We start from the raw sequence: 14,081 nt of genomic DNA, 5'->3' as shown, positions 1-14,081 counted from the left end.
TCCCCTCACATACGCTCATCTACGACCGGTTTCCCCCATGCGATCTGCGCAGGCAGTGTGGCGACCGGCAGATCTGCGCCGCCCCAGGGCCTGCTCGTGCCGGAGCGCCCCGGATCTTCTTAAAGGCAGCACCTTTCTTCTGGATCTCGTAGGTTCTCGAGATCAGACCATCGTGGAGACGATGGCGCGTCTATTAGGTATGTAATTGCCGATTTACAGATCCGCAACCCTTTTTTCTTCCGATTCACTGTCTCTTTACCCATAAAGGTTGCGTTTTTAGTGGTCTGCGGGTCGATTTCTCACAGCCCGTGGTTCGTTTCCTCGGTAATTTGTGTTAGGCTGCTCGCTTTAGTGATCTACGGTCGATATACTGATCCGCTGAGGCTGGTTATTAATCTTATTCTCCAATCTTCCTTTGCAGGAGTGAATTGGTTTTTTGCCGGGATTTCAAAGCCTTGGTAGGCAAGACGATGGGACTTAGGGTATATTTTCATCAGTGCCTAATTCGAGGCCGGTGCAGACTGAAGCTTTGCAAGTTGATGCCACTCTTCTTGGAATCAGTAAGCTGACGATTCCTGTGCGAGCCTAGGCTTGTCGACAAGTAAGCAAATTGTATCTCAGGGCTGGACCGTTTGCAGCTTGCTGCCTATCTAACACGCAGACAGAATCTGTGCACGCACCCTACCTAGTTGTTTGTTTGTGTAGTAACTTTTCCTTGTAGGAGTATACAAAGAAGAATAGAAGGCAGGGCAAAGTAACCCTCTTGGCGTATTCTCTTTAGCCATATATATACTACATCTGTCTCATAATATAAGATGTTTTTTGACACTTATCACAGTGTCAAAAAATCTTGTATTATGAGACAGAGGGAGTACTTCTTATATGCACCTTTTAGACACTTAGCAGTGCTATTAAATGTCCTATGCCTAATCGCTGATTAGTCACGCTAGTGGGATGGTGGTCGTAAACCTGACATGCAACCATCTATACCACCGACCTGACCCTCTGATTGCGAGACTCACTGCAGTTGTGATAATAGAAAAACGTAAGCAACCAGTTCTAACTCGTGACGAACATGCGGACATGCAGACCTCTCTTTTGATTTTGGTCTTGTTTTATTTCTGCCTTGAAGAAATAACACAGCACAATTGCATTCTTGACTCCACTTTTTGGTTTTGAAATTAGAAGCCAATTGCTGAAGCACTTCTAGCTAGAAGCCTCCTACAACCCTCCTCGCTGTCAACATTAGCATTCTTACTTTTAGACCCAGCCATGCCATGCAACAAATCAACAAGAGCAACAATGCAACATTAATCAACAGAGCAACTGCAGGTTCACAACAAGCAGCGGTTGTTTGGATGGGCTCGATTTATATGTTTCCTTAAATAAAAGAGAATAAAACAAAGGGCAAAGTAACCCTATTGGCATATTCTCATTTTGCCATGTACTCCCTCCGTTCCTAAATATAAGTCTTTTTAGATATTCCACTATAGACTACATACGGAGCAAAATGAGTGAATCTACACTCTAAAATATGTCTATATTACATCCGTATGTAGTTTGTAGTTGAATCTCTAAAAAGACTTATATTTAGGAACGGAGGGAACGGAGGGAGTATGTTCTTATATGAAGTTTTCAAACAGTCAGTACTAGCTACATAGTCTCTGATTGCTGATTAGCCACTTGGTACACAATAAAACTAAATTCTCCGCATATGACTCGGTAAGCAACCAGTTCTGAGCTCATGACGAACACACAAATTTGCACAACTTTCTAACTCAGTTGTTTGTTCTTGTTAAATAATAAGCACATGCGTCATAATAGATAAATTTGTATATGCAGAGTATGAAATGACAATGTTAAATGATAGGGCACACACAGCATGGTAGGTTAACTCTTATACTCATCTATGTGTAAAATAGTCAAGAAAAGTGTTGACATTTTCTTTTGTAATGTGCTCCCTCCGTTCATAATTATAAAATGTTTTGGATATTTCAATATGGACTACATACATACTGAAATGAGTGAGCAAAGACACTAAAATCCGTCTATATACATCTGGACCAGAAAAACGTTGGAACATCTTATAATTGTGAACTGATGAAGTATATCAGTTTATTTTCCTAGCATGCACTCCCTTAGTTCACAAATATAAGATGTTCTGCAACACTATCTTGTGAATCGGATGTATAGACACGTTTTAGTGTGTTTGTTCACTCATTTCAGTCTGAATGTAGTCCATGTTGAAATATCCAAAACATCTTATATTTCTGAACAGAAGGAGTACCAATTTAAAATCCCATCCACATGTTTGTACTGTTATCATAAATAAAAAAGTTTAAAGGCAGTCTTCTTATATTTTTAAGATTCTCAAAATGTGCAAAATGGTAAAATTATGATGGTATTATATGGGGGATGTGCAGGTAACGCGAGAGGTATTCTGTATGCAGGTTATTCCTATCCCCAAAGATCTGCCTCACAAAGGTTTGTTTCATGGTCACTAATTTCATCATTATTTAGGTGCTTTGCAGCCTAGTGTCCTGATGCAGCTGACAGAATTGTTTACTAAGAAAACTAATCCAAAGCAGCTGAATCAATAAAGGAAACACATCATAGCTTGTAAATGCTTCAATTGGATACATACCGAAAAACATAGTTCACAGTAGCTATGTTTTAGACACTAGAAGTTTTAGAGTGATAATATTCATCATTTTGTCCCTTCCATCTCTTTACCGCAGGAACTTATTAATGTGACTGCCGGACATGATAAACTCTCTCCCGGAAGTTTGCTGTACGGATGCTATATCCTTTCACCCCGGGTCCATGATTGCAGGCTAACGAGGAACGAGGCAGCTTCTGGACCGGTGCTGTGATGTCCCCCCGGCTCCAGAATTCGCAAGCTTGCCTGTTTTTATTTATTTATCCCAGTAGTGTTAGTATCATGTAAACCAAATCGCCAGTCTGAAGGTGATAAAATTACTGTATTACCTATCTCTTGGTCTTGTTCTTCGCCCTGGTGGCCTCGGCCTCCCTTGCGGCCCTCCTGGCGGCATTTCTCTGTGCCGCCAGCCTGATCTGTTCCCGCTCGGTCTGGCGACGTTGGATCCGCTGATTCCGCCACTGCGGTACGCCTCGGCGGGGTTGGGCTGCGGCGGCTCCACAGCCAGGTGGAACTCGACGTGATCCGCGTACTCCTCGCGGCTGTAGAAGCCCTCGAGACGGCACGGCCGGCAGTTGATGTACCTGAACGGAACCTCTGCCATCGCTGCAGAGAGAATTAATAGATTAAGTTTAACTTCGGCCATGGCGTCTCTGTCAAACCCTGGCGTCTGTCAAACCCTAAACCCTAGGGGATCAGATCTCGCGCAAGGAAGACGACAAGGGGATGCGTCCTGGCGTCTCTGGGATGCGTCCTGGCGTCTCTGTCAAACCTTAAACCCTAGGGGATCAGATCTCGCGCCAGGAAGACGACAAGGGGATGCGTCCTGGCGTCTCTGTCAAGCCCTAAACCCTAGGGGAGACCGCTCACCTCCGCTCCGCTCCTCGGCCTGCGCGCCGCTCGTCGGGGATCGCCTTGTGCTCTACGCGCGCGCAGGAGGAGGAAGGGGACGAGGACCGTGGGCCTTGTGCTCCGCGCGCAGGAGAATCTAATGGATTTTTTTCCATATACAGTATAACCCAGGGAGATTTATGAGGCTTATCCACCCTTCGATCGGCCGCTACCCCACCTGTTCACGAAATTAACTGGATCTTGAACTAATATAATGTTTCGGCTTGAACTGAGCTTAGACTAGTGACAGTGCTAGTCTCTTGGCATTTTTATAGGCAAAAAAGTGGCACAACAATTAATAAAGAATAAAAAGAAGGGAGCTCTATGTTAATGGATATACGTCTCTACACGGTATATCGCTATAAATTGTATGTCAAATTTTTTTAGCATGGTAATAAATCGAAATTTTATTGTGGTAAATTATGTTGTCGCAGGCATGCCAATTTTCCTTAGCAAGCATGACAAATCCATGCCATGATCAGTTCTTTTTACCAGAATTTGCCGTGCTTGCTAAAGAAAATTGCCATCCTCGCGACAACATAAATTGTCATAGAAAACATCCGATTTGCCATGCTTACAAATTTGACGTCATATCTTTTACATTACCGATGATTAATGTTGTAAAAAAATTACGTCTCTTTGCTTTGACTCGAGTGCATATGTGATTAGGGTTTCTTGACCCTCCCACCGCCATCATCAGTTTCCATCGTCTTCGCTAGCCTTATGGCAATGGAAGGGCAATGGAAGCGCAGTGGACCCCGACCCTTGGCGACGGGAGGGTTCCTGCTCCTATTTAGGTGTTTTCTTTAGGTTGGTTAGGATTTGTGTCCTACTCAAGAAGACGTGACAGTGGCGGCTTCTTGAAGATGGAATAAGGTCCTCTCTCTCTACCCTTGTCGAGGCGATGGGTCTAGCAGCGTCACAGGTTGTGTGATGGTGTGTCTTCGATGAATCTTGTGGGATTCAATTGTATTAGTCTTGGATTGATCTCCATGGATACACTTTGTCGATGCGTCTACAGGTTGGATCATTTCTCTCCACGCTTCTCTTCATTAGAGGTGGATGTTCTTCTGGCGCGCTAGTCTTGTGGGTATTAGTATGACTTTTCGACCCTCTGCTACAACAAGTTCTTTGGCGGGGCGATGAAGGTGGCGCGTCTTCAGCTCACTTCACTGCTTGTAGTCGTCGCTAGGTGGTCAATAAACCGTGTTTTTTTTATTTTCTAGTGTTTCTTGTATTGCCATGACTAATGATGAATAGATTGATTTTTCTCTCGCAAACAAGTAATTAATGCTTTGGTAAGGTGTGGTTTCTGCTAGAATTTAGTCTATTTTGGGCAGCCCAATAACTATTTCAGAAATTCCTCATAAATCCTAGAGGCCCACTTAGCCCATTTGTGCAAGGCAAGGGATACTACTAAAAATTTAGTCCCACATTGCTAGTTTAGTGGGAGTTGGACCTCCTTATAAGGGGGGTTCTTTCCCCACTTGTATGAGCATGAGAACAAGAGGGACATCCACGCGCGCTCCTCCTCCGCCGCCCGCCTCGCGACGCGCCGCGCCGCGGGTTGCGGGTTGCGGGTTGCGGGTTGCGGGAATGAGCCGATGTTTAAATTTTTGCCACGCACTACGGGTATACGAAAGGTCACTCAGGAGATGGAAAGTTTTGCTGTAGTGGAGATTAAATGCGAACGCTGCACCCTTCGGCTGCTGTCTGTTCGTTTCATCTCCCTCGGTCCCTTCAGCTCCCGGCGCTGTCCTCTCGCCTCCTTCTCTTGCGCCTATAAAAGGGAGGTCGCTCCTCTCAGCAAGACGCACCAGAACTACTTCTTCCTCTCGCCACCGGTTCCTGAGCACTGCGCTGCTGCTACGATCTTCTCCATCCCGGCTTGCGGCGTGCACCGCAGGTCGGGATAGTAGGCCTCTGAAACCGCACTCTTTGAGTCCTGTACGGGAGAAGGGTGATAAGATTTTTGGGGAGCGCTCTGCGCGACTACTGACTTCTTCATCACGGAAGCCCCGGACTCCGACGACTACTTCCCCGACGGCGACTTCTTCCCCGACGTCCACGACCTCCTCGACGACATGGCTGGCGAGGACATCGACCTCAAGTCCAGCGCTCCTGCTGCTGCTGCCTCGTACGTGTTCGTCCCCTTTCTATTAGAGGTTCTGCTACAGTTCCTTGTTCTAGTGTTTGCCCTGGATATGTTAGACTCTATTTCATATATGCTCCTTGCTATACTGTCCGCTCAAGATATGTTTAGTTACGGTTCATATATGAAGATGTTGTTTACCTTCCCTTTGTCAAATCGCATGGCCTGTTTTATCACTGCTACACTACTCATGCTTTATCTAGTATTTCTGTTAATAAAGTCACTCGGTAAATTGCTCATATTTCCAACAATCCAAAAACCTTACTATAGGCAATTTACCCCAAGTGGTTTTGCTGCTTCCATGAGACCTCCTATGTTTGAGGGTATCCACTATAAGAGGTGGCGCGTGAGAGCAGTCTTATGGTTTCAAACCATGAGTTGCTGTAACGCCACTCTTGGCAAACCTGAAGGAGAGCAAGATGCCCAACAGGCACAAGCTTTTCAGAAAATGGATACCTTGTTTAAGGCTGCGCTCTTGAGTGTTCTTGGAGAGAACATAGTTGATGCTTATGCGTCAATTGATAATGGAAAAGATATGTGGGATGCACTCAAGGCCAAGTTTGGGGTCTCGGATGCCGGCACTGAGCTGTACATCATGGAGCAATTCTATGATTACAGGATGACTGAAGAGCGCTCCGTGGTTGAGCAGGCTCATGAGATACAGTCATTTGCTAGAGAACTTGAGCACTTCAATTGCATGCTACCGGACAAGTTTGTTGTCGGGGGTATCATCACTAAGCTTCCTCCTTCATGGAGGAACTTTGCTACCTTACTGAAGCATAAGAGACAGGAGTTTTCCGTTTCGGATCTCATTGGTACTCTTGATGTTGAAGAAAAGGCGAGAGCAAAGGACACACGTGCTCGAGGTATTGAGGGAGGATCTAGTGCCAATGTGGTACAGAAGCAGAACTTCCAGCCCCACAAGTTCAAGAACAAGGGCAAGTTTGATGGTAAAGCAAAGTTTGATGGGAAGAACAAGGCTGTGCAACACACGAACTTCAAGAAGAAGAATGGCAAGAAGAAAGGTGTTTGTCATGTGTGTGGAGATCCTGATCATTGGGCTTCTAGTTGCCCTAATCGCTATGACAAGCGTCATCCTGGGAAAGGCGGCAAGACCGCTAATGTTGTCATTGGAGACACTGACATGAAGGATGCTGGGTATGGTATATTTCCCACTATTCTTTCAGTATGTCATTCTCCTGACTGGTTGATTGACACTGGTGCTAATGTGCATGTATGCGGTGATATTTCCATGTTTTCGTCTTATCAGACCGCAGGGACTTCAACCGTGCTGATGGGCAACGGTTCAAGTGCTTCTGTTCGTGGTGTTGGCACGGTCGATCTGAAGTTTACTTCGGGGAAGATCGTGCGGCTGAAGAACGTGCATTATGTCCCCTCCGTCAATAAAAATCTTGTTAGCGGATCTCTTCTGTGTAGAGATGGCTATAAGCTTGTCTTTGAGTCGAATAAATTTGTAATATCCAAGTATAGAACCTTTGTTGGTAAAGGCTATGAGTCAGGAGGCATGTTTTGTTTATCCTTATCAGACGTTTGCAATAAAGTTGTTAATCATATTTGCAACAATAGTGAATCAAATGTGTGGCATTCACGTCTTTGTCATGTTAACTTTGGTTGCATGTCACGACTAGCAAAGTTGAACTTAATCCCTAGTTTCACCACTGTCAAGGGATCTAAGTGTCAAGTGTGTGTGCAAGCTAAGCAACCTCGTAAGTCTCACGTGACTGCGGAGACGAGAAACCTTGCACCACTAGAACTTATACATTCAGATCTATGTAAAATGAATGGTGTTTTGACAAAAGGTGGAAAGAAATATTTCATGATGTTAATTGACGACTCCACTAAATACTGCTGTGTGTATCTTCTGAAATCTAAGGATGAGGCTTTGAACTTTTTCAAGATCTATAAAGCTGAAGTGGAAAACCAACTTGATCGAAAAATCAAGAGGCTTAGGTCTGACCGTGGTGGAGAGTATTTTTCCAATGAATTTGATGCTTTTTGTGTGGAACATGGTATAATCCATGAGAGGACGCCTCCCTACTCACCTCAGTTAAATGGGGTGGCCGAAAGAAAGAACCGTACTCTAACTGATTTGGTTAACGCCATGTTAGACACATCGGGTCTCTCCAAGGCATGGTGGGGGGAGGCGATATTGACAGCGTGTCATGTCCTAAATCGAGTCCCCACAAAGAACAAAGAGATAACTCCATTCGAGGAGTGGGAGAAGAAAAGGTTAAAACTCTCTTATCTGCGAACATGGGGTTGTTTGGTGAAAGTCAATGTTTCAATTCCAAAGAAGCGGAAATTTGGACCAAAGACTGTGGATTGTGTTTTCTTAGGATATGCTTTTCATAGCATTGGCTATAGATTCTTGGTTGTAAAATCTGAGGTACCTGATATGCATGTCGGTACGATCATGGAGTCGAATGATGCGACTTTCTTTGAAGATATCTTTCCCATGAAGGATATGGCTACCTCATCTAATCAGGAACCAGTTACAATTACCGAACCTGCCATTTCGATGGAACACTTTGAAAGTCCTGTGGAGGAGAACAATGAAGTTCCTATTAGGAGCAAGAGACAGAGGACTGCAAAGTCCTTTGGTGATGATTTTCTTGTGTATCTCATAGATGACACTCCCAGTTCTATTTCAGAGGCCTATGCATCTGAAGATGCTGACTACTGGAAGGAAGCAGTTCATAGCGAGATGGATTCCATCTTGGTGAATGAAACTTGGGAGATAACTGATCATCCTTATGGGTGCAAACCTATAGGATGCAAATGGGTATTCAAGAAGAAGCTTAGGCCTGATGGTACTATTGAAAAGTACAAGGCTCGGCTCGTGGCTAAGGGTTATACCCAAAAGGAAGGTGAAGATTTCTTTGATACTTACTCACCTGTGGCTCGACTGACCACTATTCGAGTTCTACTTTCACTAGCTGCCTCACATGGTCTTCTCGTTCATCAAATGGATGTTAAGACTGCTTTCCTAAATGGAGAGTTGGATGAGGAAATTTATATGGAACAACCAGATGGGTTTGTAGTAGATGGTCACGAAGGGAAAGTGTGCAAGTTGCTAAAGTCCTTGTATGGACTCAAGCAAGCACCCAAACAGTGGCATGAGAAGTTTGAAAAAACTTTAACAGCTGCAGGCTTTGTTGTGAACGAAGCTGACAAATGTGTGTACTATCGCCATGGTGGGGGCGAGGGAGTTATGCTTTGCTTGTATGTTGATGACATACTAATTTTCAGAACAAATCTGAATGTTATTAAAGAGGTCAAGGATTTTCTATCTCACTGTTTTGAGATGAAGGATTTAGGAGTGGCTGATGTCATTCTGAACATCAAGTTGTTGAGAGATGATGATGGTGGGATTACATTGCTTCAATCTCACTATGTGGAAAAGATCTTGAGTCGCTTTGGCTATAGTGACTGCAAGCCCTCTCCAACACCATATGATGCTAGCGTGCTGCTTCGAAAGAATCGAAGAATTGCTAGAGATCAATTGAAGTATTCTCAGATTATTGGCTCGCTTATGTACTTAGCAAGTGCTACAAGACCTGACATCTCTTTTGCTGTTAGCAAACTGAGTCGGTTTGTTTCAAAACCAGGAGATGTGCATTGGAAAGCTCTAGAGAGAGTTTTGCATTATTTGAAAGGCACTACGAATTATGGAATTCACTACACTAGGCATCCAAAGGTGCTTGAAGGGTATAGTGACTCAAACTGGATCTCAGATGCTGATGAGATAAAGGCCACAAGCGGTTATGTATTCACTCATGGAGGTGGCGCTGTTTCTTGGAAGTCTTGCAAGCAGACCATCTTAACGAGGTCAACTATGGAAGCAGAACTCACAGCACTAGATACAGCTACGGTCGAAGCAGATTGGCTTCGCCGACTCTTGAATGACTTGCCGGTTGTTGAGAAACCTGTACCGGGTGTCCTTATGAACTGCGACAATCAAACTGTGATCACGAAAGTGAGCAGCTCAAAGGATAACATGAAGTCATCAAGACACGTTCAGAGAAGGTTAAAGTCTGTCAGGAAAATGAAAAACTTCGGAGTTATTGCATTGGATTATGTCCAAACATCTAAAAATCTGGCAGATCCTTTTACTAAGGGTCTATCACGTAATGTGATAGATAATGCATCAAGGGAGATGGGTATGAGACCCACAATATGAGTTGTTCACAGTGGTAACCTATTCTTTGTGATCGGAGATCCTGTGAATTAGATGTGGAAGACAAGCTGTTGGTCAACTGAGAGGAGAGTATCCCTACTATTCACAATACCACTCCATGAAGATGCAATACTCTCCTAATCTGCATGGCAGGTTGATGTATATCTTAATGTGTTTTAAGTGGCTTATTTAAGCAGAGATGTTATCCTGCAGAATATCTTTTGAAGAACACACCTATATGAGTCTGATTGTTAAATGTCGCAATCTATGAGAGTAGGGTTCTCTCTAGTAAACTCATGAAAGGTCATGGAGTATGACGCATAAGCTCCACCCGCGGGGAAGACCCACGGTAGCCACGTATCGGTCAAGGCTTTATGTGAAGCCAGATTCGCAGAAAACTTGCAGTTCAAGGCCCAGTCCACTGTTCAAGTTGCTTACTAGTGTAGCATAGAGTTCTAGGTGGAAGTTCAACTTAATAGTCTCCACTGCAGTACCGGTATATAAAACAGTGCTTTGGAACCAAAGGCAAATTTCTGTGTGCCTCTGGGATCTGGTGGGGATTGCTGGAATTTGGTCTATTTTGGGCAGCCCAATAACTATTTCAGAAATTTCTAATAAATCCTAGAGGCCCACTTAGCCCATTTGTGCAAGGCAAGGGATACTACTAAAAGTTTAGTCCCACATTGCTAGTTTAGTGGGAGTTGGACCTCCTTATAAGGGGGGTTCTTTCCCCACTTGTATGAGCATGAGAACAAGAGGGACATCCACGCGCGCTCCTCCTCCGTCGCCCGCCTCGCCACGCCTCGTCACGACGCGCCGCGGGTTGCGGGAATGAGCCGAGCCGATGTCTAAATTTTTGCCACGCACTACGGGTATACGAAAGGTCACTCGGGAGATGGAAAGTTTTGCTGTAGTGGAGATTAAATATGAACGCTGCACCCTTCGGCTGCTGTCTGTTCGTTTCATCTCCCTCGGTCCCTTCAGCTCCCGGCGCTGTCCTCTCGCCTCCTTCTCTTGCGCCTATAAAAGGGAGGTCGCTCCTCTCAGCAAGACGCACCAGAACTACTTCTTCCTCTCGCCACCGGTTCCTGAGCACTGCGCTGCTGCTACGATCTTCTTCATCCCGGCTTGCGGCGTGCACCGCAGGTCGGGACAGTAGGCCTCCGAAACCGCACTCTTTGAGTCCTGTACGGGAGAAGGGTGATAAGGTTTTTGGGGAGCGCTCTGCGCGACTACTGACTTCTTCATCACGGAAGCCCCGGACTCCAACGACTACCTCCCCGACGACGACTTCTTCCCCGACGCCCACGACCTCCTCGACGACATGGCTGGCGAGGACATCGAACCCAAGTCCAGCGCTCCTGCTGCTGCTGCTTCGTACGTGTTCGTCCCCTTTCTATTAGAGGTTCTGCTACAGTTCCTTGTTCTAGTGTTTGCCCTGGATATGTTAGACTCTATTTCATATATGCTCCTTGCTATACTGTCCGCTCAAGATATGTTTAGTTACGGTTCATATATGAAGATGTTGTTTACCTTCCCTTTGTCAAATCGCATGGCCTGTTTTATCACTGCTACACTACTCATGCTTTATCTAGTATTTCTGTTAATAAAATCACTCGGTAAATTGCTCATATTTCCAACAGTTTCTTTCCCTATGTTTCTCCCATTCCTTTCTCTTTACATTGTGCCACCATATTGATATGCACATGCGATATCTAAACTAATTGAATGCAACACGGCTTAGGACAACGTCAAAAGAAATATTCCCTCTGTCCCATTAATATAACAACACTTTTGACATTGGTGTAGTGTCAAAACCGCTCTTATATTATGGGACAGATAAAGTAATACATTGGATAGTTGTTTCTAAAAATTTAACATCATGATGATGAGTTAAGAATCAAGGCACTTCCCGTGCCCTTAATAGCAATGTTGGCGCCTAATTCAGAATCCAAATTCTTCTTGTGCACGTGTTTTGAGTTCTAAATATTATTTGGATGGGAATATTTTAGAGACTGAATCGAAAAAGGACAGTCGTATACATTCTGTTGGCGTGTTTATGACCGACGGAGGGTGTGTGGAGCCATATCCTCTTTCGGAATCCGGTTGGTTTAGGTTTTCAATGTACCGTCTAGATTCGGTCGGTCTCCGGAGTTTCTATAGGCCTTTATCTGTGTTTTCTTCTCCTAGACGACGACTTCATTCGTAGATCGCAGCCGCCAGCCTCTTCGTCTGCATCGCCGACTTTTGGGTCACTGCTTCTACAAACTCCTGGGTCAAAAAAGGTTTTCCCTGCCATGGCGGCATCGAGCTAAGCACATGGCGCTGCCGTGGGATGAAAGAGAAAGAAGACTTCGGCACAACCAATAATTTGATTGTTTTTTATGTATGGGTGTGTATGGAAGGACTTGTGATACTTAATATATGGGGCCTTATGCCTTTTCTTGTGAAAGGGCGTCGCTATGCGTCGGTTGGCGGATTTAAAAGATCCGCCGCCTTGCGAGCCGTTGGATCTAGCGGATTGAGCGTTCTACCAACTTAAGTTGTGTTGCAAGAAATTTCTACAATATGAGTCATGTTGCAGAAAATCTTGCAACATGAGACAAGTTGATTTTCTTTTTTATTTTGCAATAGAGGTTTCGTTATAGTGTTTTTGCAACAAAGATCTTGTTGCAATTTAATTTATTTTGCAACATAAGTCTAGTTGACATTTTTTTTTACAGCGGAGGTCTTGTTACAATTTATTTTTGCAACAAAGACCTTGCTCTGCAGAAACTAATTACTATAGCGGATAGCAAGCAGCAAGCAATGGTCACGTCGGACACGCAAGACACACGTCTCATGGACGGCAGGACGATGCTGACGTGCGATCCATCGGTTGAAGCCAAGCATTTAAAAAAAAACTGTAAGACAGAGTATGCTCATTCTCACATTTCTTGATCAGAAAACGAATAAGCTCACTCATTTTCTGATAGAAGTGATTGCGTGGCCAATTGAGCCCAAGCTGGTCTGGCTGAACCATGCACATACGACCGCGTCTGAATCGATGCTTCCCGAGGAAAAACAAACTGAACCAGACATCTCGGGCTCCCTTCCCAGTCCCCATGGGATCCTCCTCCCCTTCCCCGTCGCCGGAGCCGCCGCAGTCGTCCGCTCCTGCCGGTGGAGCCTCCAATGCCAGCCTGCGGTGGCACATCCTCCGCCGCGCCCTGCTCTCTCGCTCCGCCTCTCCCCACGCATCAGGTCCGGCCGTTTCCGTCCTCTTCCCGCCCCACAGCAGATTTTGTAATCGGATCGATTTCGTTTAGCTCCCGGTTCCGCTTGATCTGCCGCTGTCAGGCGGTCCAGTAGACGAGATAGCTTCCTAGGTATGCACGGTGAAGAAGGCTTCGCGCCGTAATTATCTTCACTCTCGACACCTCCTCGTAGCACCGATACTCGGGCTATACCTTCTGACTAAACAGGAAGAGTGTGGGTGGGTCTCTTGATTTACTAGTCCTGTAATGCAGGAGGAGCATCAGAAGATCAAGATATAACACGATTGCTGTCAACTGCTTATTATGCAATTCCAGCTCTGAATTCATGTGCCTGCAAAGTTTTAATTCAGACAAAATGGTTAACACACATATGATTGTGGCACATGCCATTTGTGTTTATAACCAAGTACTTTGTAGGGGAAGTCCCGGCATTTTAAATAGATACCTAGATTTGCATCCGTCGAGACTTGAACCCAGCTGGTGGGATTGTAGATCCAGTCCCGCAACTGAATGAGCTTGGCCCATTTCCCTTACATCTGAGTATTTGATTAAAAGAAACAGGTCTAGCTTGCTCTGGAGTATGATTTCTTGTTTGAATGAGATGGTGCATGAGGTTCTTGTTTTAAAACCATGTACTGTTATGCATATGGGCAATATGCTCGCAGCTTATCCTTTGATATTAGCAGTACTGTATGCACTTGTGAATGCTAAATGCACACTTAGTTAGCCATAACTGTTTTTAAATACGAAAATTCTCACCATTTTCATCTCGGTAGACCCTGTTTAACTGTAAGGACATGTTTACAGTCAATATTAGCTGTTTTATAGTACACAACATCACCGTAATTTCCTTTCATTTCGATGTCATTCTGGTGACTGTAATGCAGCTGGCTTTCTTTGTCAGTGTTGTTTCTATTTAACCTT

General features: G+C 44.8%; 1 protein-coding gene and 1 long non-coding RNA gene across 4 annotated transcripts in view; both read left to right on the top strand.

The window, feature by feature from the left end:
• The first annotated feature begins 6 nt into the window (after positions 1-6).
• On the top strand, positions 7-3,299 carry LOC119291019. Of its 3 annotated transcripts, none has more exons than XR_005142148.1 (4): positions 7-197; positions 422-601; positions 2,424-2,484; positions 2,739-3,299. It is a non-coding gene; the product is annotated as an uncharacterized LOC119291019 (long non-coding RNA). The 3 variants fall into 3 exon arrangements; XR_005142149.1 differs by having other exon boundaries at positions 422-1,885; XR_005142147.1 differs by having other exon boundaries at positions 422-2,484.
• A 9,640-nt stretch (positions 3,300-12,939) lies between these two features.
• LOC119291018 (calmodulin-lysine N-methyltransferase) overlaps positions 12,940-14,081 on the top strand; it is a 4,455-nt gene continuing 3,313 nt past the window's right edge. The window contains exon 1 of the mRNA XM_037569707.1: positions 12,940-13,143. Within this exon, the coding sequence (XP_037425604.1) occupies positions 13,005-13,143 (139 nt within the window). The 5' untranslated portion in view covers positions 12,940-13,004. The remainder of the gene's footprint in view (positions 13,144-14,081) is intronic.

This window comes from Triticum dicoccoides, chromosome 4B (assembly GCF_002162155.2).
Source record: "Triticum dicoccoides isolate Atlit2015 ecotype Zavitan chromosome 4B, WEW_v2.0, whole genome shotgun sequence".
NCBI lineage: Eukaryota > Viridiplantae > Streptophyta > Magnoliopsida > Poales > Poaceae > Triticum > Triticum dicoccoides.
The sequence above is the reverse complement of the archived record's forward strand: the minus strand, read 5'-3'. Positions and strand labels throughout refer to the sequence as shown.